This window comes from Bombus pascuorum, chromosome 16, assembly GCF_905332965.1.
Source record: "Bombus pascuorum chromosome 16, iyBomPasc1.1, whole genome shotgun sequence".
Taxonomy (NCBI): domain Eukaryota; kingdom Metazoa; phylum Arthropoda; class Insecta; order Hymenoptera; family Apidae; genus Bombus; species Bombus pascuorum.
In genome coordinates, this window is record NC_083503.1 from 735,964 (window position 1) to 763,598 (window position 27,635).

The 27,635-nt window shown below is 35.2% G+C and overlaps 3 protein-coding genes and 1 long non-coding RNA gene across 13 annotated transcripts in view; 2 read left to right on the forward strand and 2 right to left on the reverse strand.

The window, feature by feature from the left end:
* Nucleotides 1–11,192, forward strand: part of LOC132915045 (protein Wnt-11b-2-like) — a 30,341-nt gene extending 19,149 nt beyond the window's left edge. For all 5 annotated transcript variants that reach the window (XM_060974679.1, XM_060974678.1, XM_060974680.1 and 2 more), the window contains 3 exons: nucleotides 425–777; nucleotides 1,343–1,614; nucleotides 10,380–11,192. In XM_060974679.1, coding sequence (XP_060830662.1) covers nucleotides 425–777; nucleotides 1,343–1,614; nucleotides 10,380–10,554 — 800 coding nt within the window. In that variant the 3' untranslated portion in view covers nucleotides 10,555–11,192. The remainder of the gene's footprint in view (nucleotides 1–424; nucleotides 778–1,342; nucleotides 1,615–10,379) is intronic.
* On the reverse strand, nucleotides 11,176–18,436 carry LOC132915039 (EF-hand domain-containing family member C2-like). 2 transcript variants are annotated; one of them, XM_060974663.1, is made up of 14 exons: nucleotides 18,297–18,436; nucleotides 17,955–18,119; nucleotides 17,663–17,813; nucleotides 17,344–17,567; nucleotides 16,623–16,865; nucleotides 16,037–16,263; nucleotides 15,241–15,432; nucleotides 15,026–15,168; nucleotides 14,559–14,755; nucleotides 14,277–14,416; nucleotides 13,248–13,361; nucleotides 13,004–13,183; nucleotides 12,630–12,732; nucleotides 11,176–11,991 (listed from the first exon to the last, which is right to left on the reverse strand). In XM_060974663.1, the coding sequence occupies exons 1-14, from the start codon at nucleotides 18,348–18,350 to the stop codon at nucleotides 11,830–11,832; spliced, it is 2,295 nt and encodes a 764-aa protein (XP_060830646.1). In that variant the 5' UTR covers nucleotides 18,351–18,436; the 3' UTR covers nucleotides 11,176–11,829. The 2 variants fall into 2 exon arrangements, with proteins under 2 accessions (XP_060830646.1, XP_060830644.1); XM_060974661.1 differs by lacking the exons at nucleotides 11,176–11,991; nucleotides 17,955–18,119; nucleotides 18,297–18,436 and adding an exon at nucleotides 12,157–12,267 and having other exon boundaries at nucleotides 17,344–17,714.
* Nucleotides 12,628–19,141, forward strand: LOC132915047 (uncharacterized). 2 transcript variants are annotated; one of them, XR_009659761.1, is made up of 5 exons: nucleotides 12,628–12,746; nucleotides 12,980–13,082; nucleotides 15,278–15,491; nucleotides 17,638–17,753; nucleotides 17,933–19,141. It is a non-coding gene; the product is annotated as an uncharacterized LOC132915047 (long non-coding RNA). The 2 variants fall into 2 exon arrangements; XR_009659762.1 differs by lacking the exons at nucleotides 12,628–12,746; nucleotides 12,980–13,082 and adding an exon at nucleotides 15,063–15,196.
* Nucleotides 18,536–26,649, reverse strand: LOC132915037 (extended synaptotagmin-2). Of its 4 annotated transcripts, none has more exons than XM_060974658.1 (17): nucleotides 26,486–26,649; nucleotides 25,089–25,557; nucleotides 24,876–25,016; nucleotides 24,711–24,787; nucleotides 24,556–24,622; nucleotides 24,328–24,473; nucleotides 24,131–24,251; nucleotides 23,869–24,039; nucleotides 21,848–21,942; nucleotides 21,239–21,287; nucleotides 21,079–21,168; nucleotides 20,924–21,010; nucleotides 20,691–20,849; nucleotides 20,462–20,614; nucleotides 20,259–20,379; nucleotides 19,890–20,178; nucleotides 18,536–19,811 (listed from the first exon to the last, which is right to left on the reverse strand). In XM_060974658.1, exons 2-17 carry the CDS (start codon nucleotides 25,419–25,421, stop codon nucleotides 19,484–19,486), a joined length of 2,427 nt encoding a protein of 808 aa, XP_060830641.1. In that variant the 5' UTR covers nucleotides 25,422–25,557; nucleotides 26,486–26,649; the 3' UTR covers nucleotides 18,536–19,483. The 4 variants fall into 4 exon arrangements, with proteins under 4 accessions (XP_060830641.1, XP_060830640.1, XP_060830639.1 ...); XM_060974657.1 differs by having other exon boundaries at nucleotides 26,457–26,649; XM_060974656.1 differs by lacking the exon at nucleotides 26,486–26,649 and adding an exon at nucleotides 25,956–26,176.
* Nucleotides 26,650–27,635: the final 986 nt, after the last annotated feature.

A 27,635-nucleotide genomic window follows, 5' to 3' on the forward strand; every position in this document is an offset into this window, starting at 1 on the left:
GCCCGTTGCAAGAGAGAACGTTCGGCGGCTTGCTACGTTTTCATTCAGCTTTCTTCTTCTTTCGTTCCTTTTTTCTCTGTAAGTCCGGATTTATCGGGAGTTTATAACGAATTTCATTAGCTCGAACAGGCTTCGGCGAGGTTTTGTTTGCGACGAGGATGCAAGCAACGAATCAGGATACCGAGTCGTTATAATTTATTTGTTATACTTGTTGGAAAGGTACACTGTCGTAAGTATTGGGTTACGTTTAACGAAAAATTATATCAAACCTTGCTCCATTTAAGATCCTACAACGAAATGACAGAGTAGCTAGAAAATCAAGTCAGATAGAATCAAAGCCAAAGGGTCTGTAGAATTCTCCGCGGAAGAAAAGAAGAGAGAACTCTTAAATGCAAGAGACGTATTTTGCGATCTGCCGTAACAGGAACCAGAGAACAAGCATTCGTGTACGCTATGTCGGCTGCAGCTGCAGTTTGGAGGCTAGCGAGAGGATGCGCTCTGGGCAGTCTAGCGGCTTGTTCCTGCGCCACTCCACCACGAAGAGAGCCACCGTCACCGTCCGCCTTGATTTCACCATCGTCCTTCACCGCCACGTCGCTCTCGTTCGGCACACTTTCTGCCAAGAACTCGTTCAAATGGGGTGGCTGCGGCGACGACGTTAGATCGGCGTCCAGGATGGCCAAGAGATTTCTCCAAGGCGCCACTCCTCCTGGCACAGGTGCAACCGCGAAGTTTATGCACGCTGTTAACATGCACAACAACCGGGCGGGTCGAAGGGTAATTGAAATAATCGTATTAATTTAAAGCGACGAACAGGAGGAAGACGGAGGGTTTGGATTCGTTTCGCATCGACGATGATCATACCGATAATCATTTCGTCATTATACGTTTCATTTGTGTAGCTTTTTCGGTTTTGGAAATACGTGGTAATTACTAGACTGAGGGTTTTTACGCAAATTCATATATTTCAGAGCATAATTAGAAACGTAGAAGCTGTACTTTGGATCAAAATATGAGAAACGAGAAAAGATCGAAAACGAAAGGAAAAGCTGATACACGGCAAACTAAATTACCGTATTAACACGTTAATAAAGCTCCAAGCTGTTGGATCTTGTCCAAAAAGACGCAACATCTTTCCGCGCTAATATGAACTTTCCCGTGAAAAGCAAATACTTGGATCGAGCAATTTGCTATATCAATTAGCTATGTCTCCTCTCTTCGAACGAACTCCGAGCCTCACTGAGGAATTTCAATTATTCGTTCGTACGCTTCAAATAAAATACAAGAAATACACGAGTTAACAGAATTCACGTGTGATCTCTGTGTATTTAATCGTTACAAGGCAGTGGAACAATCCTTGACCCTGGAATGCAAATGTCACGGAGTTTCCGGCTCGTGCAGCGTGCGTACCTGTTGGAGAGGTCTTGGTTCTTCGGGGCCAGCAGCCGCAGGAAGTCGATTGCTTCGGAGATACGCAACTGCGGCGGAAGTTCGGCCGAGGTCAGGAGGCAGGCTACCGCCTCTATATCATCACGATAATCTGTTGTACACCACGAAAAGCCCGGACTATTGTCTTCCTGACAAGAAGAAGGGGAGTCTTGGAACTGTCGGCAGGTAAATCACGCTTCTCTTTCTTTATTTGTTTCGCTAATATCGTAGAACCGGTTTCGTGCTATATAGTGAATTGCAGACGATTGTTTCGCCCATATGACAGACGCTTCTCTGTCGCGTTCTCTTCTCACGCCACGAGCGATTCTAACCGACCTGTAATCTCAAGGGGGAAAGTCTCTGATAGAATAAATTAATAAGTCAAATGATTGGAAACGAACAGGAGTTGAATAACGCAGCTGGAGTAAGATTAAGACATGTTCGCGCGAAATTCAAAGTTTTAGTTGATAAAGATTACGGATTAATTATATGCAATCGATAAATAGTCAGTTGGTTGCGACTTAAATCACAATCGTAGATTACCGTAATCCAAACTATAATCGTGCTGCCTAAATAATAAAAATTCGTGTGTTATCGTATTCTCAATATTTCTGCATATGCCTCTGCGCGTATTTTATTCACAGATTGTGAGTGTCTATGAACTTATTGGAAATCTAAATATGCATAAAGACATAGAATGCACACAATGTTCAGAGATATCTAATGTATTCGAAGTAAAATATTTATTATGCTAGTTAGTAGCTGATACAGATTACGTAGACTCCATTTTCATAGTTAGCTTCCTAGAAGTATGAAATTGCATAAATATCCAAGGTTTATGGATTTGCATATTTTGCTATATTTTCAAAGCAGAAACACCAACGGTTTAATAACAAATCGATAAATTGATGTACAGTAGATGGAGTAATAAAGAATATATAGAATATTTGAAACGTTCTGTGCGATACACATGAGTGCACTTTGCAGGCTAATCTTCTCAAATCCTTCCTTTCACGTCTAACTTTCCACCAACATTTCACGAACATGCACATTTTGTACAAGTAACCCAATCCTTACAAAGCTAGAAGAAAGATAGTCGAATGCAATTCTAGAAGTTACAGTGCACAGCAACTCCTTTCTAAGTAAAGATACAGAACGTTTGTGTCGCAACGCTGCATCATGATTTTGTACTTCCTTTCCATCTAACGTTGGCCATTATCATTATTATTACTAGTAATTAACATCGCATGGTCCCAAACGAGCTCCTTACAAAATCCTTCTCGATGTTCGTCTTTGCAATTTGCCTGTTGTTTCTGCCTGCGTACATTTTTCATTCAAGTGTATCGGGTACTTTTATTTTTGGTACGCGTCCCACTGATGCTGGTTTTATCCTGTCACATGTTTGGCATAGTCCTTCTTCGTTTATATATCGTGATATTTTAGCCCGTTGACTTTCCATTGTTTTCTTCCTGCCAATCTTATCCGCGTTAGGGTTCTTTCGATTCTAGTTCGAAGGTTTATTTCGCGCGTGCACAGTATTCAACGTTCTCAGCTCTTTCAGGTCTTTGTATTTGGGTTTGTACGAGGAATTCACTGTTCTTCTTGTATCTTCCTTTCGAAAGCTGTCCTTTGTCGTTTCTGGTATCGTACATTATTTTATTTTCCGTATTATTTAGGTGAAAGAAATAAGGTACGAGTTTCAGTAAGGTACGAGTTAGACACGAGTAAGTTAAAACGCGTTGATCGATATATCCATAAATTTTTTACTTTCAACGGATTTAAGGATATTTTATCATTTGCGAGCCTGACACAGGATCGTATTTTATTATAAGTGGTTCACTTTCCTTTCACGTAGAAAGAAGTACACAAACATCTAGTTAGCACGCTTCACGCTTACTGCCAATTCGGAGAAATCTCATGTATCTAGTTTTCTAAGCTTCCAAATGGATTATACTCGTAAATTATTATTGAGAAATGTATCTGTTTCTTTCGTAGCATTGCCTATAGATTGGCACAAATTCAATCGAACTGTCGCTTAAATTACGTCTGTCGTCGATAGCGATTGTGATCGATCGAATTCCTAGTAGCCGAAATACTTTGTGAATAGTAAATAGTAAGCATCGAGATCCTTCGTAAATATTGCATTACATAATGTACCAAGTTTGCCTGTAGCCAACTCCTAAGAACATATCGATATATTTGTACATTTACATAAGTAGAATGTATCTAGAAAAGTAACCGATTAATGCAAAATATAATCAGAATTTATGACGTAGAAGTAGATTCGTTTTAATACTACGTATGAACGTTTCCTTTAACGCGCGCTCCTTATCCGAGTCAACTTCTCAGCTTCAAGTCGTCTTACGTTAGCCTGTACTTTGTATGTACGATTTACGTTCTGAAATATAAGAATACAAATCTGTTTATATCGCGTATTAACTTGCATTCGTTCGATCACCGATACGCGTTTGCTAATTCCTATTTCTTCGGCAAATAAACGCAATCGTTAAGTACGCGCGTGGAAAAAGAAGAGGGAAAAGGGAAAAAGATAAGTTGTGTATCTTTATACGAAAGAGGTGGCGTAAGGAGGCCAGGAAGTAGGTTTGCTTTGAAAATGACTTTGCATTTTGATATAGGATCGCGACCACCTTGCCATTGATTTCCTTATCCTTTCAACGCAGTCAGGTGTTATCTCGTTACATTTGTCAGCGACTTTATTCAGTTCGTTAGTAAGGTACATGTACAACGTACAACAAGTATCTTGTAGATAGCCGAGTGGAATTCATTACGATAGTTCCATTTGTCAGAAGCTCGTATTAAGAAGTAAAATCGAAATACAAATATGCTTACATATGTAACGATATTTTTCGCTTTTAAAATAGATTCGTGTGGGATATTAATCTTACACGTACGGGGTGTCCCAGAGTTTTCCATTCGAGCATATCATAGTAGCGTATTATAGTACAGTATTATAGCAGCGACGCACTCGTACGGATGTATGGGCCTGATGAAAGTATCCGATGAACAGAAATAATAAATATTTTGCTAAGAAGTCGAAGGGAAACATACGAAATAACTTGCCGCCGAGAAAGCGTAAAAGTAAATTGACGTTTGTGTTCGTTCGATTTCACAGTACGTAAATATTGATTGCCTTTACAAACACAGGATTTGCACATCACAGGACTTTACATTCGCATCTATAGGAAACATTATGTTTCTTATATTGGAAACTTCTTGCTCGTTCCATACAACTTCAGGGAATGTACGCTACTAATTTTTTCCATTAATTCTTCACGCGTATAAATGTTTGCCGGGTAAATTTTGTTTTCGGTCAAATCTCGAAGGCTTATGGTCGTGCATTTTTTAAGAAAATAATTGTATATTATAACGATGCACGAAATAAAATTCTTTGCAAATGTAACCGCGAACCTGTTTTCAAAATTAAAATAGCGCTACAAAATTATCTACTTAAAAATTGTAAAGATTTGATACGATCCAGAAGGTTAAATCGTCTGAGTGACTAAATAAGCATTTGAATAATTAAATTAAAACAAAATATATCTGCGTAAAAAATATTAATATAATACTCAAAGTAGAAAATATTCTAACACCGTTTGGCAGGAAAACCTCGGGATATCTTGTGTCTAGCAAAATTTCCATTTGCCAATGAGATAAACTACTGTACTTTTTGTCGATACTTCGAGCTTCATAAATATGTTGTCAATCGAACAGCAAAAAGATCTATCTACAAACATTATTCATACTGTCCGTGTTATACAAGAATGTATTATCAATAGAAAATTTAATGCTACTACGTTGCAACGTTACCTATATCGTTGTACACGGTTGTCTCGGTTAAACGAAATCGCCTAAGATATTTGCCTCGTTTACGATCGTATAAGGAACCTTCTCAGGACAAAGTTGGGCTACTTACGAGGAAAGAATCTTCTCTCAATTTTCTTTTTCTCGAGGAAACTGCAAGGTTATCGGTATTTTTTAAATAGAACTCTGCATATCTGTTTATACCAGTCGACGTGATCCTTTATTCGCTGTATTCTTGCTAAACTATGTGATCCGGTCCCGCGTAAGAGTTTGTGGAAATTTGTTCAACTGCCGTAAGACCGGTGAGACAAAAGATATCAGAGGTTTAGGCGATCCCATCTAGCCGAGACACCCTGTGAATGTGCTGGGTATTATATAACAAATTTATACAAATATCGTCGCTGTTTATCTCTCGATCCTACCGACGGCCAATGCACGTGTCGGCTAATTTAAAGGAAAAATCGAGCAACACTCGCGAGAAGATTTACATCGATAAATGACGTCTAGAATGGATATCAATGACACGTAACGTAGGCTAATTTATTTCATCGCTAAATCCGGTGACATACGCGTGCACGGTGCACGATCGGTTACATAATCCGCTGAAAGCAATGCATTTAAAGTATCTACCGTAGTGAATGAGTACCGTCTCGTGCAACAGCCATACGCTAGGGTTGCAGGCTAGAGGCAAGAATAAAGAAGAAGGTGTCAGAACGCTGGTAAAACTTCTCCAACGGAGATTAGCGTTCGTTTATTTCGTGGAATTCTCGTTAGAGGGGAAAGGTTTCCCGCTGAAAAGGATCCGAAGCGATTAATTCTCTTGTTGATCGTCTTATTAATTTTCTCGTCGCCGATTCTCTGCAAAATGTAAGCCTTTCTGAATAATTGGCGAATATAAGTAATTGACTTTTTCTTTTTTTGACTGGTCGTAATATTTCTAATCGTCACGAATAACACCCTGGCAGCTGAAGATAGTTACGACGTTTAACAGAAACGACAGAGAACGTTTTTGACGTACCACCGTGTATATATGCCTATGCGATAATTTAATTAGAATTTCATCAAATATTTTCAAAGATGCTGAACGTATAAAAACGAATGCTTCGGCGTTGATTAACCAGTTAGCTGTTACGACGAACGAGATCACGTAACATCGAATACTATTAATGATTTTTTCATTTTCAAGGAACGTAATGGGTAACGAATTCTTTATGGAGAAAATCCTTTACGGAGAAGAAAAGAATGGAAATTCAGCGATGATCAAGCGTATCGAGAATCGTAAAATTACGTTACGACAGCCAGTTAACGACGCTTCGTTGCATCTTCATTTATCTGTTTGCGTGGACACAGAAGAATGGTACACGTGTCATAAAAATGAACGAGCTGCTCGTAAACATTTTTCTGTATTCCTATTGTTCTTGCGTTTGGCACTTTTGGTCGTTGCAAGTTTCGGCAATAAGTGGGTTACGAGTAAAAGTAAGAAACTATTTAACAACGTCGCAAAAATGTATAAGCAACGATTTCTATTTCATACGGCGTTGATGTACCTCTTGAGTTTCATTCCTATCCCTGTTACTAGCAATTCGTATCACGTTGGCCCCTAATTCTCGCCGCACTCTGTACGAAGTAGCGCGTTCTGTTCGCCTCCCCGCTTTGCCTACTGTTGCTATTTACGTTTTATTCGCGAGCAGTTCTTCGGCAAGCGTTCGACCCATTCTGTGTTCTTTCTGTAACGTGTTTGACGTAATTGTTCATTCGTATATCGCGGTACTTTGTTTATTCTGTTAATTTCATATATTCTTAATATTCTTTGTTAATAGTAGTAGTAATATTTATATACAAACTTGCGGTACAAATAAATCGTGTCTTAGGTTTATACAGTGGATAAACTGTTTCGTTAAAGTTGTAGTCTCTTGTTGTTATCTACTTCGCCGGATTGGCTTCCTTCGGTTTGCTCCTATTGCGTCGCACCCTTATTTGCAGGCCTATTTTCCTGTTCATTCTTTCACGCAGATAGATCTTAATCCCGTGCACGATTTTACTCACGTGTATGTATCTTTTATTAGCTTTTCTTCTTGAAAAGAAAAGATACTTGTAATATTCATACCTTCTCGAGAATTCTGTTTAGATTTATATCGAGGACACTCGACCACAGTATGTTCCAATGTGTCCACTTTGTTCCAGTTGCACAGTTTGCAATTTGCATTGTCGATAATAAAATATGTAACACCCTCGACGTTTACCTTCCACCCAGTTTTACTCGATGGTCTTACTCGTGCCAGGGTTGTTCCGTAGGTAAGAGCTATATTTAAACCTATACATTTTGCTTGTTCTCTTCCCTGTGGAAGTTCTTAACGCATTTATGCGAGCAGTTGCAGATTACTGGAACGCGAAAATGGCTGTAACTTGGAAAGAAGGTCAGGCAGGACACGCGTTCTTACGACGCGGATTCCACGCGTTACGATACACCCTGTATATCTATCCGATGCATAATGCAGATATCAGACGAGCGATATTTCAGAAGAGTTTACGGTGCGCGATTCGTGGCGATCGCGGCATTTATTTCTGTCTCCGAGCTAGTCAACTAATCGTTACCTGGCGCTAATAAAATACTTCCATCCTGTACGTCGACTCGATCCTTCGGCTTGTTCGCTTTTGTGCAACAGCCACACACAACGAATTTCTCGGCTCGATCTCGGTTATCTTCGGCATAGCCGGATCACCGACCGGGGTATCGGTGATCGGATACTCGCTTATTTATACGACTGTATCGGTAATTACCTATGAGGGAAGACCCTGGAGATAGGGCGGAACTTGATTTTTCCGGCTGATGGAAAAACCTGTTCTCGAAACCGAATAAATCCTCTGTTTTACGATATTTCAACGATTCTACGGCCCCTCTGCTATCGACACGGAATCTTTCTTCGCTTACAGTTAAATGCTGAAGCTGCGTGCTCGTTGAACCGACAACGAGGAACCTTCTGTTGTCAGGCGTTGGCGGCTGGTTCAGACCATAATCGACGAGTATCAATTTGCGCATGCTGGGCGACGTACTTCTTTTCCTCCACTTGCTTTTTACAGAAAGTCGAATAGAAGGAAAACAAGCGCTCGAATTGTTGTGAAACTGTTTCCTCGGGGTAGTTGACACACCTTTCATAGTCAAATGTTTAATGATATTTATGTCGACGAAAAAGATCCATCGAAAGTTGATTCTTAACGAGAAGTACCCTTTTTAACGAGGATTCTGGCCGCCTCGAAGGTTTGCTCGGGCAACGATCGCTGTTGGCGCGAGCTGGCACGAGATAAAGCGAGAAAGAAGGAATAAAGCGAGCTTTCGTCGGTGATTGCATTCGCTACGGATTTTCCGGCAGCACGCGAAAGCAGCGTCTTCGTCGTCCTGAATTATTCACGGCTCGATGTTCGTGAATTAAGATCACCCACGGCATTCTGGGAACGGCGACTGGTTTTCGGCAGAAGATACAGCAACAACGCCGTCATCCCTTCTGGCTCCGATGCTTTGTTCCGTTCAGCCCGCCCTGTAAATCACCCATCGAATCAGCGGCTGTACCGTCTCGTTGGGCAAAATTTAACGCGGTACCTTCTGCTCGTGACGTCGGTTGTTATCTCAGTGGTTAGCTCGGCGCATCGGAGTGCACGTTAAGAGTGGATTTTTTAATCAATTGTTCATTTACCGAAAGACGTAGCTGCTTTTCCTACTCCGTGGCCAGATGCTTTCAACGAAATCTCTGTTCTTTGCTGTTTGTCGATGCAACATCGTACACCGATAGTCGGCCACCTATTTGCTAGAAGATGTTCCTCCGAGGAAGAACGGTCCAGTGAAGCTAGTAACCTTGAAGTTAAAATTTACCACTTCGATTACCACGTCGATCGTCGATGAGACGACTTGTTCCCTTTTGTTAAAAGCGCCACTGGTGCTACAAGTTACTCTTTCGAAATTCCACTTCCACCAAGTGTAGCTCTATTCGTAGCACAAAAGCTTAGAGTGGTCGGTACTATACTACTCTCACCTACGTGTAGTTCTGCCGTAGAAAACACGTTAATTTCTTTTTATTTCTCTCTATGTACGATTAGGAAAAAAAAAAAAAAAAGAAAAAGAGAAAAGAATGGAACGGTTGAGCCAAACTGGTGAGCAATTCGTAAGCTAATCGGATGCTAGTTCTGGACATGTTAATATTTCATCTGTGCCGGTTAATATATGTATAGTACCTGGTTTCTTTGGGCATCACTGACCGGCCTGCCGGTTACAGCTTACAACCGGTAATTATAACCCTCCGTATAATTATACAAAGTAGGCGTGGTGAATGTTTATTACGGGACGCCTTCGACCATTTCACCGTATACTTTTCGAAATCGTTTTTTCTTAACACTACGCCTGTGTAAAAACACGTGGGCCGCAACAACATGCCAGGTGACTTGGCAGACTTTTTCCCTTTTTAATGTGTCGCAGGCTGCGCATCTTTATGGAAGTGCGATCGACGATCGGGCAATCAACCGGTAATATTGAGACGTTAACGATTTCGTTTAAAGTCCTCGAAGAATTTATACGGTCTTACTTACGTATTCTATTCAATGATATCCTACGTATTTTTATTTCCTTTCCCAGCAAACGGCATTCGACAATTTGTTTTCCTCGCTCGTAATTTAATTGGCACATGTATACGCGTGCAATGATATCTGTCGAGACATTAAAATATCAATTTTATACCCGATGTCGTGACATTAGAGCGCGTTTAATCGACTGGTAACAAATGATATGATAAACGTAATGACATATTAAATCAAACGCGTGACAATTACAAGCTACTAATGAAACGTATAAATCTAATGGAAAAGATATAAATAGATATAATGGAGCGAAGTGGAATTGCTTGAAAAAAAGTGTTGGGTTGTCCCAATAGCTTCTTTCGTTTCGTAAGAAAATAATAAACGCACAATTGTCGTTGTTCCGATAGAACTACAGAGATCGTAATTCATACAGAATAACATAAAATAGAGAACGTCGTGCATCTATTATTTCCTTGTAAAACGAAAAATACTTTTGGGATATACATATCTAATATAGTTTAGGATGTAAAGCGACGCTAATACGTTTGATTTTCTCGCTTCAGGCAATGCAATGGCAGCAGTACCGGATACGAAGGTTGCGAGTACCTTTGTTGCGGCCGAGGACACGTGACGAAAACGGAAGAAGTTTTAGAGCGATGCGATTGCAAGTACATCAGCTGCTGTTACGTCAAATGCAAAACATGCAGGAAAGTTATGAAAACGTACGAGTGCAAATGAATGCACGGATTCGTAGGAATCTCGAATCGAAGCCTGATCAAGCTCAAATGGCAAGAATTCGTGTAAACTGTTCACAGGCGACTCTGTAAACGACAAACTTGTCCATTGCGTTTAAAAACATGAAACTTACGCGGTGTGATTAATCGTCGCGATAATTCGGAACGATCGGAGGATGTCGCGATTGGAAGCGCATACTTGTAGTTATTTTTAGAGGTCGTTGTGTAATTATATCGAAAAATGTGGAAAATGTACGAATCAGGCTGGTGATGGATTACTCGAACGAATCGTCAATGACGAAAACGTTGGATTAGAAAGTACTTAATGTTAAAAGGAAACTCGATGAAACTCTTATTTATCTCGTCTACTATTTATTGAAATTTATGTGTTTGATACGCTGCGAGTATAGTACACCAGTGTTGTTAGTCAACATTTTCCAAAATATTGAGATACGAGGGAAGATTAGACATTAATAACATCGATGAAAAACTGATATTGGTACACAGGCACAAAACCAGACAACACCGTTAGCAGCATGTTAGACATAGGCGTGATTAGTCGCAATGTAAATAATTCGCTGAATTCGACGTAGTTTGTATTGAAAATTATATTCTACAATAAATATCACTTGACACGGAGAAGCAGATTTTATTCACCTCTGTTGATCGTTACACGTTTTGTTTGATTACGATCTGCACGATACGTTGCATCGCATGCAATTGATATAGATATAAAATATATTTCTCATAAAAATTGTTACAGATTACGATCAAAGTATAACGTACAAAATTCCACGTAATTATTCGAACGACTTCGAAGAGGAAATGAGAAATATCGCTTCCAATTCTCACGAATTTTCTATTAATTTGTAAATTTGGTAAGATTCGGGTATCGCGCGTGTATTTCAAATGTGTAGCAACTTAATGTAATTCAGTCCTCTATTAGAAGGACATCGAAACTGTCAGAGAAGAATTTCAAGAGCTGAGAATGAAAAATTAGAAATATAATACTTGACTTTTAAAATTAATAACACTTATCAACTGTTATGGCAGAAGCAAAGTACAAAAGATGTTTGAATAATTATGAGCGATATTGTAAATGTATAATTATGTAAAATGATCGAAAATACGTTATAGGAAATTTAAATTGTGTATCTTTAAAGTATATAACATTGTTGACTATAACGAAAATTCTGCAAAAATGACGAATTATTGAATAAGAATATTCAATAAGAATAAGAATAAAATATTCAATATTGAATAAGAATATTAAGAATATTCAATAGTTTGTTTTGCAGTTTGTGATTTGCATTTCTGGCGACTTTGAACTTTCATCTGAATTCGTTTCTTCATCGACAATATTTAAATCTTTTATGAAAACACACCAGTTTATACCAGCTCCACAGTCCGGTTCCTTTTCTGATGCCCACCAAAGTGCAGTCTGAAACATTCATGAATAATAGCTTAGGTAACTAATAAATTTCTGTCGTTCTTGTCATAACAAGAAGGAAAAAAGCAAAGCACGTGGGAAAACCCACTTTAATTATGGGAATAACTGTTGTTATTTTCACGTGTTATCTTCTTTCTAAACATAAACATTTTTCTAGATGAATTTTCAAGTTTAGAAAGAGATAATAATCTAAACTAAAAGATTAATGCAAAGAGAATCTTGTTTCAGGTCATAGATAGAGCAACTCGTGAAAGTTGTGCGTACTTCCTGCAGAAAATTTGTATGGCTATACTGGCTGCAGTGCTGAATATATTTCAAGCGAAACATATTGGAAATAATTATTGAAAAAGGTTTGTTTAAATGAAATAATATTTAGTTCGTCTATATATATATAAGAAAAATGTTTGTATAAAATATAGTAAATGAATTTGAAATGAATATTTAAGATGAATTACAAATAATTATTTGAAATAGTATTTCATGTGCCTAAAAGTGCATGAATATTATTTTGCATCTCTAAACAATGTACAATTCAACTTGGCTATTACATATTGCATCATTACCAGGTAATATCGTTTGTCAAATTTGCAGAAGAAAATGTGCACGAAACAATAACGATAAAAAAATACCTTGACGTTTATCGGCGGCGCGGGTGGAGGAGGATCCACTTTAACGTTGATAAATTTTAGAACGTCGTTGTAGTCAAGTTGTTCCTCTTCGTTCTTACGAATGCTATATTATTATTGGTAAGTAGTATTATTGTGTACAGTTATATATATAATTCCAATTTATCGAATCTTTAAAATTGTGGGAAATCGGTGTACTTGTCACACTAATGTCTCTTTAGATTCAAAATGTTAGTATAGTTGCTTGAAATGTACATAAAATACATAAAGACTTAAATAACTGATAAAGATTTAATTCAGTTTTATCCAATTTCCCGCAATTTTTAAAATCTGGACTCGCTTGGTTTTTGCAGCAACATCTCCGCTTATATACGTACTGATCAAGCATAGAATTTAAAAGTTCCACGTCGACTGGAATTCTGGCAGCACGGAGCGTAGTATACAACGTATCGCGTGGTAAGAACCCTGTTCTTCCTCTGTCCCAATGATGTAGATCCTCCTCCAAACGATCGAGATCGTTCCACAAAGTTCGCAAAAGTTCCGTATGCATTAACTGTCTGTTAAACGTCCAATTATTATTTTTACTATGTTAAATCGATCTTACCAACAACGATTGCTTACCTTATGTATTCCCTAGTGTGAAACTCTTTTTTCTCGTGAGACGAATAGTGTCGAGCGACCGTGATTATTTCGTGCTCTGTTATTTTTCCTTCCATATACTTGCCCAAGATCTCCCTGAATTTTCATGAAATTATCGTAATAGTACAGTATAAATAGTATAGTATTTGGTGACGTAATGAAACTGTTATATAATACATTTTTATTTAAAAAGATTAGTAGCGCGTTAGATCGTGCTTTTAAGATGTCTATTTGAGGGCTTGCAAGGACTCTAAAAGACAGCTTTCGAATACCTTTCGATATAAATGTTGTGTATGTAGATTTGGTGGATCAGAGCATGTGGGGAGTATGGGAAGAGCTGATTCAGCGCGTCAAAATAAGAAGAAGAGTTCCTACGAACTGTCCATGTGATCTTGCTGTCGAGTAACAGCATGTTTCGTGTCGTGATAGTCGCTCAGCTGCCACCCAGAAAATCGCTCCAAGTAGTCAGCTGCAGCTTCGGTAGCAGCGTGAACGCGTCGCATCGTAGATCGTGGAACCTGTTCCAACAGCTTATACGGATTCGTCGGCGACTTTGACGAAGAGTTTTGACACTGTCAACCGACGTCGTATAAACAGGACACTTTAAACGCTCCCGTAACTAACAATCGAATGGGTCCGGGTGCGAAGAGCGAGCTGATGAGGAAATAAGACCAGCACGACCTATCCATCTTCCAGGAAGTCGTTGATCCAAGTAACGTCTAGCATCGCGAAATAAGCTAAATAAGTAACTCGAAAAGGTGGTCGTATCGGACGTATGTTTATGCCAAGTTTTCTTCTTATTTCAGTGTACTGAATTAACACCTGTCGTGCTTACCCGCATGCTCTGACTCACATAAATTCGTAATCAGCAGTAGCGTGCGTTTCAACAAATTGCAATTGGATTTTTTGATTTTTGCGTGACGAATCATTTCCTGTCACGCCGTTCGAATACTTTCGTTTTTCGCCTCATAGGTAATTGAATGAAACAAAACGGTGACGTTTCCGAGTTACCTGAGTTTCTCGTACGGCAGGACTCGAAGATCCCCGTCGATTGATTGGGCTGGCGCGCAAAGCTGTAGGAATTCTTTGTAAACCGGTTTCAATGTCTGTCGCAGTTTTTCCACGATTAACTTGACGTTAGCTTTGGCGAACTGAAAAATCGGAATACAAACGAAACGTTCATATTTCAACGGCTTGCCCGGCCGAGTTCGTCAGGGGACGCTAATCCGATATTCTAAAGTTCGGGACAGCGTGGAACGGTAAAAAAGGCGAGACGCGTATAAATTATTGCACCTTATCGCAATGTAACTCCATGTAACGAAGAGCATAAACGTCGGCCGAAGTAATTTCGAAGATAAAACCGTTCAAGTTAGGACGTGCTCCAATATAAAAATCCTCCGGCTTGTAATAATCCGGTTTCTTGCTTACAAATATCTCTTGATTAGGTAACATCATCGGCATTCTCTTCTGGAACAGGCATCGTCTAAAGCCTGCAAATAACGTGAAAAACCCATGCAATCAATAAGGAAACGATGTTGAGGCGCTAAACTGAAACCAATGTTAATAATCAGGCTACGGCCGTTTATATGTATAATGGTACTTGGTTTGTGGACATTCGACGACTTCTTGAAGACAGCCCCGTAGGTGTCGAACATCAAACTTTTTTAGGAGAAGGGAGAAAAGCTTTTCCGACTTGGTATCATCTTCGTAATCTGATATTGATAATTTCGATAATAGTATTTTCTTAAAAAACTGTTCACCTGAATTTCTCCTCGCCAATTCGAAAATAGAAACCGTATCGTCCATGAGGAAAACTCTTATAATGAACTGTCTGTCTTGATTAGCCGGTACATTCGATATCATTTGCGCTCTGAATCTCAAAACGTAGCTGTCCAAGCCCTGTCTAAGAAAGAGGAAAAGAGGAAGAAAAGGTGCTCGCGAGATTCTAATACTCATGATCACGCCTCAAGCTCACTTGTCGTAACGTAGAAACTTAACGACATCCGTTTTAGGTGGCTGCGGTATCATGCTGAAACAGTTGCCGAGGGAATCTTCGTAGGACCCAAAACCATTGTAGGGTGGAATGTATTTTTCCACTTTCACGCAAATCTCGCCAACATTTCGAGGTCTTTCCATGGGCGTGAAGTCATCCAGACCGTATTTCTTCCTTTGATGCGATACAAGGAACATTTTTTTACGTGACACATTCTTTTCTACGCTTTTTACGTAAGTATCAACGTTGCGTCAGAAGTGGTTATTAGCGACGATGATTCGAAATCAGGAGATGTTTTATGGGAAATTTTATTCTCGTATAATAAATATAGAGGATGTACCAGCTTGAAGGAGGCCGCTTCGATGTCTCTCTTGTTTGCAATGTTTGTAGCACGATTTAAAATTAAAATTTAAATGAAGTTCTTTCTTTACTTTTTATATTTTAATTTTTTTTTTCTAGGTCATAGTTATGTTTTATGTAGGAAACGCGTACTTTTTTTTGTTGCATCTTGTAGCAGACAAGAAAATATGAATATACCTGAATTATGATCTTCGAATGACCGTGAACACTAAAAGGATGATAAGTGGCCTCCTATAGCTGGACACCTTGTGTATATGTATACATAAAATTTTGCCAAGTTATTTCTAAACGTTTCTAAAATAATCCCCAACAAATAGAATGTATCTTAACGCATTAAAATGAATTAATTTTACAGTATTTTATCTATTTCTAACATCTTCACTATCTCGCCTTTAAATATTTATTTTGGATATTTTACCTGTAGTACTCCTTCGTAAAAGCGTCCATGTCTGTTATGACAATTATTCTGCCGAAGATATTTACTTGTGCGCCAATACTAAGTTCGTTTTCTTTGTAATACTCCCTACGAACCTTTCCAGCGTTCAATGGATCTATCGTGTAATAACCATGGGATGTATCGTCTCCCATCACGTTCAAAATAGTAAAAGCGTCTCCTGTTCCGATCGAGCCCATTTCCGAGAAGATCTATATTCGAATGCCCGTTCATTAATCCCTCCAGTTACAAGTTTTGCGAAACTAAATCCCATTATAAACAGAATATAAAAGCAGCGAGTCACTGCCTGCAATCTTTGGATACGTAAATAATCTTTTCGTAGTTTTGCAAAATAATACCCCAAAATCAAATTGGTTTTTGCATCTTTGTAACCTCGCGAACTCAATTATTCCGTACAATGAGAATACATCGACCGTCAATTTATGCCTTTTTAATTGTTACATGAATCATTCTGTGAAAATTTGCTGCAATTTGCGCTATCCTATTCTCAAAGTACCGCGTTAGGCAAGAATTCCGAGTTCGCACATATACCGGTACAACGAATTCTTACTTTAGGAACTTGCATACGTCGTAAAAACGTGGAACCGGAATCTCGTCCGGAATTCGCCGGCAGATTCTCTTTGATCTCCATCGTGTTGTCAGCTAGGTAATAGTAAATTTCCAGATCATGCACGACGCCGTAAAGATTATCCGTGTCATCCCAATAGCCGTAGAATCGAAGCACTTGTTTGTCGTATTTCAAGAAATCGCCGCGAGTATCCACCTTCTGTTTTGGTTTCTTCGGAAACGTCTCCTATTTCGATCAGTTAAAGCGTAGAGTAAGCAGACAATTGCAGATGTAAACGAACAGATGCAAGGCCGGAAACCCTTCTTAAGTCGATAGACGAGGACCGTGTATTATAAATAATAAAATAATAAAAGAAAAATAATTGCACCGCCGTCGATTAAAGCTTTTAGATAACTGGAGAATCCCATTTCGTGATAATATAGATCACGTTGGAAAAATGTTGGTTCCTAAAGTATAAAAATAGAATTAAAGACTTCCATGCACGTTATGTGTTTTTGAAACTCCACGTTTTACGGTAAAATCTCTTTTTAAGTAAACACATACATTACGATAAAAAATAATGTTCGTGTATGTATTAAGTTGTGTGCAAAAGTAAAGATATATGCAAACGAAGGTAAAGAATATTCTTTTCAATGTTTCATTGTAAGTAAAATATTAGCAAAATAATCATAATTATGTCGGACACTATTTTTATTGTACTTACTCGCTTATGAAGTTCCAAATAAGGATCCTTTGGTATTTCTATCGGATCTGGCACGGCGATTCCCATACGATTTAAAAATTGTCTGGTAAATTTGTCACAGTCTACGATCTTATATACTCTCCCAAATAATTCCGGCTCTTTGCCGATATTTAGATCTATTATATCGTAGTATCTGTATCTCACTGGATCAGGCATTGGAATTCTCTGTCGCCTTAACAAGACACCTAGGTACACGCGTTTCATCTTTCAGTAATAAAACTTTGACAGATTAAATATATATTAAATAATTAAAAGTATCGAAGAGGATGCACCGTTGAACCTTGCTCAAGACCACTATTGTCCACGGAAGGCTCAGAAATTTTCATCGTTCCATCTTCCAAAAAGAAGCTGATATTTACTACGCGTATTTGGTAAGCTGTTTTCCATCTTTCATTAACTGTTTCTTGAAAGAATGCTTTGAACATTAACCTCTGAAAAGTGCATTCGATATAGAAAATATCGCTATAAATATATTCGATAAATTAATCTGCTTTGTCTAATTATCTTTCAACGCCTGAATTATCAAACGTCATTGACATTAATTGTCTAGTTTTCTAGATAAATGATCGTACTTGGCCATCATAGGCAATCCAAGGAGGCAGTTCTTGAACTTCCCCGCGAGCATAAATCGACGGATAACGAATCGGATCGCCTTTATCAAACTTTTCCGATAAATAATAAACTCCATCGTGAATTTTAGTAAAGTGTTGATTCCTGGCAAAGTTTGTTCGATCAAGCTAAACAAGAACATACATCAAGCGCTTTTTGTATTATATTGTAATGTATTACGCGCGTATGTTCTATGCTCATCAATAATATAAATATTATTTCATGAAATTCTATGTCTTAGCCAATGCATATATTGGTTAATTAAATACAAAGTGTCATGAGACCATAAAAGAAAAATGACTTACGTTTTTATCGAAACTAAACCCTGGTAGACATGGAAGTACGAGATCACGCTGCATTTTACCGCCGACGGAAATTGGATTAATAAATATGATACATCTGAAGAGTTAGTAGCCGATTTACGGGGAAACACTTTACGTATCTGATATCGACGTAAGAATACCCGTTACTGTTATTTGATATTATTGTGTTTCCTTGGAGATACTTCGGTTGATTTCATCAGGAGAAAAGAAGAACTTCGAGCTACTTGCAGCTTTAATATATATATATATATATATATATTTATATTTTATTATCATCAACAATTTGCAATATTACACTGGTAACATTTTATACCAGTATATGCAGAAACATAAATTTATATAATATATAGCAATATACAATATAGCAAAAACTCTGGTATAAATATAATAACACGTATATATTATATATTAGTTTGATTCGTAATAACCTATGTTAATGATGAGTTTTGAACGATACTGCTGTCTATAATTTGTTATTACTTTTCTTACTTAAGAGCATGATGTACGGATCATGATACTATTTAATTGGCAACTCGTTATTCAAATGATATAAATGCATCAATGGTAAATAAATCACAAGTATGTAGTAAATGAGGTAATAGATTTAATAAGAAGTTAAGCGTAATAAAAGCAAGATCGAACATCCATTGATCAAACATAATTTAAAACACATTTAAAGGCATTATTAATAAACCTCTGTGCAAAAAGATTAAGTCATGTTTAATGAATAACAGATGTTATATTATGTGTATAGTCGTAATATGCATAAAGTTACTATTACACGTATACTATGCAGATGCTAGCAACAATAAATTGTTTTACTGGCACTTGTTAGCGACGAAAATATTCTATAAGCGTAGATAACATAATATAAAAGGAAAAGGCGCGCATGCGCGCGGTAACTACGAAATTAAACAAGTTTTACGACAGTGGACGGTCCAAGTATAAATAGATAATAGACGTACTGTACTCATTGACACTTTCTCAGAACTTTCATATCGGTTAAACCCTTCTGAAAATTTTCTGCTCTTTATAGTATGATGGAATTTGGTTTAAACGCGTGATTATAGACGTCAGCGTCTCGAAAACTCGCATCGTGGAAATTCAACAGATTGTCTTCGGAAACATATAAACAACTGTTCGAATCTCCACTTGCTTTTCTTGAACTTCTAGTCTTTAGTCTCTGGTTGTATATCGTACCAGCTTGTGGACGATTTTGTGACATCAATTTCGGCCAAACTTAAATAAATTTGTCCCATTACGTTGCTTCCGGTCGACAACCAACCCTTTTGAGTACATACTGATACCTCCAATGTGCGACTGTTTAAATCAGCTTGAGAAACAACATACTCGAATTGTTCATCGAATATTGGATTACAATTATCCTTTATTACTGCTGTTTTACGTTTCGTTTCCTTATGACGGTCAGGTAGAAGATACAACTTTACATATGGATCTGGTATGTTATGCGGATCATTTTGTGGTAGAGGTAGGTTACTGTAACAGTAAAAAGTTCGTTAACACTCTGTTAAATGTCACATTGTTAAATTAAATTTCACATTGTTAATTACATACGCTATTTTGTGTACAACGATTATAAGCTTCTGTCTTTGTACACTGTAACGTAGAGACAGTTGTATTCGACCTAGTTTAGCTTCACCCGCGGATGATGTCATATTTGTATTCCTATGAATTAACTGTTGATCTCCAACAGGAGCAGAAGATTGATCAGTAGCAATGACGATTAATTCCTCCTCTGCTGTACCTGATTCTTCAGGTACAATTATGGCAGCAGATCCAGTACTGTGTGTTAAACTCTTAACAGACTCTTTTGAAGGTTGCCTTTTCAATGGACTAGCTGGAACTAGAAAGGATTGTAGAATTATAAAATTATATAAGATTATTAAATCTCATTGAAAGATAAGTAATTATTGATAGACTTACGACTAGCTGATATCGTGCTGATATTTGATTCTTGGCGTTCGATTCTTTTATTCAATTGATTAATATCGTGGTCGTCGTCATCTTCTTCTGAAGTAGGCTCAGGTTCTTCGTATTTCAAAATCTGCAAATGAAATTAAGTGCATAAATACAATGTACTTATTGCTTACAAATGTATCAATATAAAAAGTTCGAGGAGTTTGTACATTTAGTGACATGGATAATATTAATTTGCTATCAACTTCGGCCATTTGCAGATCATAAGGCTGTTGTGTAATTTCAAGATTATTCTGTTTCAAAAGTAAAGAAATATTGTGACTCATTTCCCCCACTATGACACCAGTCTTTTCATCTGTGATCTAAAAATTAAGATAAATAAAATGTAAAATTTACATAGGGTGTAAAAAGAAAATATTTTTAAAAATAATAAATAACCTTTATATGTAAAACACCAGTTTGTGGATTGCTCACTAAAAAGGTAAAACCTTGTTCCCATACTGGATCACAAGAACGTAATATAGTAGCTGTTCTTTTTGTGCTTCCACCAACACTTGCTTCAAGATAAACATCAGGCTGCTTATTACCTCGAATACACTGTAATTCAATAATTTTAATTTGCTTCTCTTAAACAAAAATCTATTGTTTTAAAATTGATCAATTATGCTTACTGGTAAATTTCTTGCTGAGTCAATATAAAGTATAAGAAGAGCTGTACTCATTGATGTTATTCTGAGTTCTTGAGTTTCGATTAATGCCTACATACATTTATAATATTATTTTATAAATTCTATATAAATATTTACGTTCTGTTAAAAATACATACATCTTGCAAATCTGCAACATTTTTTGAAAGTTGAAGCCATGTTAAACGTAAATGAACCATACCATGTTTTGCTTGTTCCAATGAAATCCACTAGAAGGTAATGTTTTTATTATTACTGAAAAGTTATTACTACCTTAATGCTACTGTTTTGTATACTTACTGTATCAATATTTCCCTTCTTTTTCACTCTACTAACTTCGATAGTAGCCCTATATTGTGCCAAAATAAGTGCATTTAGTAATTTATATATTTTACTTAAAGTATAGGAAATTAGCTACTATTTTGTTTACAATGCTATTTATACAGATGAATGATGATTAGTATATAGTTATGAAATTTAGTTTATGTACATTATAAAGCAGTCATGCAATTACAGCATACATTATAAATTTCTAACATTCGTTTCACAAATAAGCAATAAATTTCTGTAATTATATATTCATAATCATATAAGCAGTACCTTATTGTATAAGAAAATTGATTTCTAAAAAAAAAAAAAAAAAAAAAAAAAAAAAAAACAATAATTGAAAAGAAAAAAGTAACGTGGTGACAGAAATTGTTATTTTACTGTAATTGCAAAGGGCACATATATTTTGCACTATTTTTATAATATAAATTTACCATGTCTTCTTAAACATCTTTTTCAGTAACATGCACCATAATGACAGTACAACTTTACAATTTTTTAAACAAGGAACGTTCTTCTAAGCTAACTGTAGAAAATATTTCAAATACGTTCTATGCCTGTACTTGCTACAAGTAGCAATACCTGCCAAGTGGATCATCTTGACCAGCGTTGTCTTTGTCAAAAAGGTGGGCAGCCACCGTGTTGTAATAGGCTCCCAAGCTCTTTTCCACTATAAACTGCCATCACACAATCTAGTTTAGTTTTTTATTTTATCAAATGCAGTCACCTAATCACTCCCATAAAATTAGTAAATACAATTAAAAGCAAGTTTTCAAAATTAGAAGATATTATCATTACAAGATTAACTAATATGTATATATGTAAAAAAAAACTTGGGAAAGTAATTTATGTCATAAAGATACTAAATAATGCAAATAAATGAAATAATATAATAATGTCATAAAATGACTCCTAATTATGATTATAAAAAAAAGAATAGAAAGAAAACTTTAATTAATGTAAATCATAAAAATTGTTATATGACCATGACACTTGATAAAAGTAAACACACCAAATACATATGTATGGCACACATTGTAAGTATATCATAGCACAGTATATTGTTGCTATTTAAAGTTGAATAAATTTATAAATTATTCAGAAGAAAATTATATTAACATACAAGACTCATATTAATATGGCAGGGAGAGAAGAAAGATCTATAACAAGTAAGGCAATAATTTCAGTTAATTAATGTTCACTATTTTTGTTAGATTATTAAATATTATACTATAAATGCATCTACTACCTGCCAAGGAAGTCACCATATTGAATACCCGGGATGGTTACTACATCCCTATCCCAAAGAAACACCATAATATTCTGCATTAGGCATGAGCAGACCACAGCCTGTGCCAATATAATCATAATGTGAAAATGCTATGATACATATAAAATATAAATGTACTATATATATCATTTTGAGTAAATATGTGCCACATAGGATGACTATGAATATAATTAAAATAAAAAATTTTAATTTAAACAACAAATAATTAAATTAAATTAAACAAAATAAAAAATAATTAATGTTGTTAAAGTAAAATATTTTATTTTATTCTAATACTAAAAGATTCATTACAGATTTATTATTGCACATTATAGCAAGCATTAAGTGATTGCTGACACAGTAAACTAACACACATTCAAACACCACTCATAAACCAAAAATTGTAAATGATAAAATACCAAAATGCACCACCAACATGCTTCTAATTTGCAAATATGGCAATAATACCCTTAATATATGATGTGATCTAATATACAATAATATATGATCAAAATATACAATAGAAACATATAGATGATAATTATATGATAAATTAAATAATAATTATCTTCAGTTATAATTAAATAAAAAACGTAACATGTACGATTAAAACAATTTTTCATTAGCTTTTATAATACAGCTTACCTTGAGCATAAAATTGAAAAAAAAATGAAAATATATGTTACTTTATTCCCATACCTTCCAAGACTTTCATCTCCTTTGGTGTCATCATAGTCCCATAACAGCACAGTCATTTGTTGAGCGATGGCTGACGTCACGGCACACTAATCCCACATAACACATCGCACATCACATACATACATACATACCAAAATACGAAATTAAATTAGACTGATATGGACTAAGATGCTTCCGATCTATCCATGAATTATTTTATATTTACTTCTAAGCAAACAATTCCAAGCAAAATTATACATATAAATGTATTAACGATTATAGTTTATTGATTTATGAGAAAAAAGCATTGATGTGTTAGATCAGCAACATCTTACATCTGACTGAGACGGGATTGTAAACGTATAAAAAAGATAATAAAATAATAAATTATAGATATGATGACAATGGATCGTAATACGACCAAGGAACAGAAATAATATGAAAAAATTTCAAAATGTTCTGTCTAATGTCTTTTGATAATGCATGTCTACTATTGTATATCATGTGCTTCTGTCTATCTAAAAAATAATATTTCTTACCACATAAAAGACGATGTGCTTGAAATTTCAAAGGACTTACAAGAAAATATTATAGCAAAGCACATGCATTAAATATTATCAATATTTGATTTGTTAAAAAAAGATATTATGCATACCTCACACCAGAAATCCCATTTTGGATTCACAGTATTATCTATAGTCTTTGTTCTAAATTCTTGTGCTCCAATATTTATAATAGCATATGGATCAGATTTACCTTTACCTAACATTCCTATATCCTTTTTCATAAGGTGTTTTGCTTCTACTACATGAATTCTTAAAACACCCTAAGAAAGAAATATAATTATATTATGCTGAATATGATTGAGCATCAGCAATTAACATCTAGATATTAAATATTGTAAATGAAAAGTTTACTTCAGGCTCTGGTATTTTTAACGATTCAACTGGCACTGACTCGCTCAATGGTATAACAATTTTATTTGGCAATACTACAAAGGCTGCTATTTGTTCCACTATCGTTTTCCTTAAAATTTCACTATTAAAAAATATTTAATTAATTATTCTTTTCAAGAGATAAACCATAAATTTATTTATTGCCAAACTTTTCTTACTTAAATCCAGGTAAATCGAGAACATCCGCGACTCCAACCAAATTAAAATTAATAGCTGGTGGATTTAAAAAAAATGCTTGCACACCTCCAACTATAGGAATTGCAGGTAATAGTGGTTTCATAACTATTCTAATTATTCCGCGAATCTAAAAATTAATTGCGTATATAAATTAGTAAAGCTTGTAAACAGTATATATTACCAAACATATATCTTTTAATAGTATTTACCTGAAAATCCCTAATACCACCTTTTATATTTCCAACCGAGAAAGTAATATCACAATCACCAGCATATCTATAAAATTAAATAATTGGAAAAAAGTTATATAAATTATATAAAATATTATAAAGTTAATAAAATCACACAAATAATTAATACATACATAATATCTGCATCCACAATGACTTCATTCCTCGAAGTATTTTTATCATATGCTTTAATACCATAAATTTTTAGAGGCTGCAATAAAATATAAGGATTAGTTGTAATATTGATATATTTATAATAAAAATAAAGATAACTATTGTGAATATAAAAGTGTACTTACAATACGACCTAAGACCAGCCTTTCAAATTGAAATCCCTTTACCTTATACTCTCCTAATTTTTCTACTATAGCAGGTTCTATACTTTGCTTACAAAGTTCACGAGCAAATTGATTTATACTTGGCCAAATTTTGTACAAAACCTTAGAATATGAAGGAAATATTATATATTAATAACTTAAAGGATTAAAATGATATATCAAGATCTTCCATACTTTATTTAACCATTCAGCTCTATCAAAATCAGGGAAGTAAACCCAAGAAGGTAATTCATCCAATCGACTCATTATTAGTTCTTTTTCTTTAGCCATAACACTAGCTTGGGCAGTAATTGCTTTTAATTCGTTGTCTTTCCTGCGTTCTGTTTTCCATGCTACCAAAGCAATTGGTGCAATTAACCACGCTATATTTAAGTTTAGATATCCCCAACTCCAAATAAAACCAACAGTTGCCAATTTAGTAAAAAATGATATGGTCAAGGAGCCCACATTCATGTATGGCCAAGGATTTGGCTTAGATACTTTATTGTCTTCACAGTTACCTTCCATTTGTATTAAATAGTAACTAAATTTTAATTTAATATGTAACTTATTATACTTTTATAGATGTTTATATAACTTTTTGTTATGTTTATAAAAGGTCAATTTCCTTAGCTCCCAGCTAATTATTTTATTTATATTTTTCCTGCAAGAATGAAACATTTATTTATATAAAATCATGTTAAAGTTTATTCAAACAATTTGTAATATAATACAATCATGAAATGAAATTTAAATGATTTTATTCCAATTATGCTATTTAGTTAAGTCTAAATATCATAAAACTTTTCGTAAACATTTATTGTACGAATTAATATTCATTAAAAAAGATGGAAATATACATATAGTAAGAAAATTAATTGTGAAAAGAATAAAATTATATTCGTGTTTGAATCACATTTAAATTTAATCTACAGATTTTGTAATTTTATTTAATCTTAATCGTAAAAGAGTTAGGTAGATTATAATCTAAATTATGATTAATATCAAAACTTGTATTCTATTATTATGATTATTGAATCTGATATTATGAAGTATACATACTTGATTACAAGTAGCTGTAAGTATCAATTACAGTAATTCAGTTGATAACAATGATAAACTCAGATACACTTATATAAAGCACGTAAAATAAGAAGTAAAAGAATCGCGATGTTTTAAAATAGTAAAGTGAACGAAATTAATCGTGACTCAATCTTTGTCTAATCATACACGCAAGATGTTATCGGTCTAGCTTGATACTTCCGCGGAAAATGAGTCATCGTTGGTAGCCAGAATGATTAAAATACATATTAAACGTTAAAAATATATTCAAATAATATGGAAGCATATACAACAATAAATAATATATAATATATAATACAATTTTATTTCATAAAGTAGGCACTTATAAGTACAAATTCTATATTATACATATTGCTATTTATAACTTAAAATTAAGCATAAATGTGTGTAAGTAGATGAAAAAATGTGCGAATTTCTAATTATGTGCAAGCGTTGTTAATATTGTTAAAAATTGGTATTCTTATTGTACAATTTGCTTACACTTATAATAAAACCGTGTATTCACGTACTCTGTATGATTATGTAGCCATTATTCATATGAGCACAATTAAAAGCGGCAATGCTCCCCGATTTGCTTCAAAGAGTATCAAATGTTTTCGAGGACCAATCAATTATTATAGTGAGGAAATTCTTGAAGTAGTTCCTCTAAAACGCCTGACTATATTGTACTCTGATTGTGCTATAGTTTCGTACCTGAGTTAGCTGCAGTCTGGTGGGAAAAATAGAAATTAAAATTTGAAATTACGTCAGTTCGCGCGGCATCTTATTGAAAAGTGGAAGCAGAGAATTCATCATAAGTCATAAATTTGGAAAAGTCAATACGCATCAACATGTCATTGCTTCAAAACGGCAAGAATCTTAATTTAAATAGTTCCATATTCATAATTTTAACATATTGCAGATGGATCACGTTCGTGAGAACTCTCGTGTTTATTAATAATGCTTGAGGTTGATCACGAAAATTCTCGTTGTCATACATCGTTGTCGTTTAGAGAAAAGTAATTTAACTATATCCTTACTATATCCTGGGTATAACTAAGTAATAAAACGATTAATCCGCAATATGTTAACATGATTTATTGTATTTCCATATAAACAAACGAATATCGAAATAAATTTCAAGAAAATCAAGGTAGTATGCGGGTACTAATGGAACGTGATACGTTCCTGAACCAAGTGCACTCTGATGGTACATTTTTAAACTAAAATTTGAAATTACAGCATTTCGCGCGGTGACATGTTGGAAGAAGGAAGCATCTGCTGAGAGTTTGTCGTAAATATGAAAAATTCAATATGCAACATCAAGTCGTTGCTCCAAAACGGTGAGTATCTTTCTTTCTTTCATCTTATATTCATAATCTAGTACAATTTTATACAATGCCTTGATTATTGCTTCCCTTTGATATAATTTGTTCTTTCTATACATTTATTTTAATATCTTGGTTCATTGTCTTGGTCGATTTTTGTGCAGATAATTGCTTTATTGCGAGAAAAACCTGAAGGCATCAGATTCGAAAGGGTGGTGATTTACAATCAGTCCGATAGCTGTTCATGCAGATATGGTAACACTTAATTTTTTCTAATAAAGGTAGACGTATTTATAATTTATACGTTTGTTTCTTTTTTTATTGGGTAATATTTTTTTAGTATTTTATTATT

What these genes read in the sequence shown, in the direction of transcription:
- LOC132915039 (XM_060974663.1), bottom strand. Translation starts at nt 18,350, where the DNA reads ATGCAGCGTGATCTCGTACTTCCATGTCTACCAGGGTTTAGTTTCGAT. An exon ending in GGATTGCCTATGATGGCCAA is followed by an intron (nt 17,814 to 17,954) that starts GTACGATCATTT and finishes TGCACTTTTCAG; the next exon opens with AGGTTAATGTTCAAAGCATT. An exon ending in TGGAGTTACATTGCGATAAG is followed by an intron (nt 14,417 to 14,558) that starts GTGCAATAATTT and finishes CCGATTTTTCAG; the next exon opens with TTCGCCAAAGCTAACGTCAA.
- LOC132915037 (XM_060974658.1), bottom strand. Translation starts at nt 25,421, where the DNA reads ATGGAAGGTAACTGTGAAGACAATAAAGTATCTAAGCCAAATCCTTGG. An exon ending in TAAAAATACCAGAGCCTGAA is followed by an intron (nt 24,040 to 24,130) that starts GTAAACTTTTCA and finishes TTTCTTTCTTAG; the next exon opens with GGTGTTTTAAGAATTCATGT. An exon ending in CAAGATGATCCACTTGGCAG is followed by an intron (nt 21,288 to 21,847) that starts GTATTGCTACTT and finishes GGCACAATATAG; the next exon opens with GGCTACTATCGAAGTTAGTA.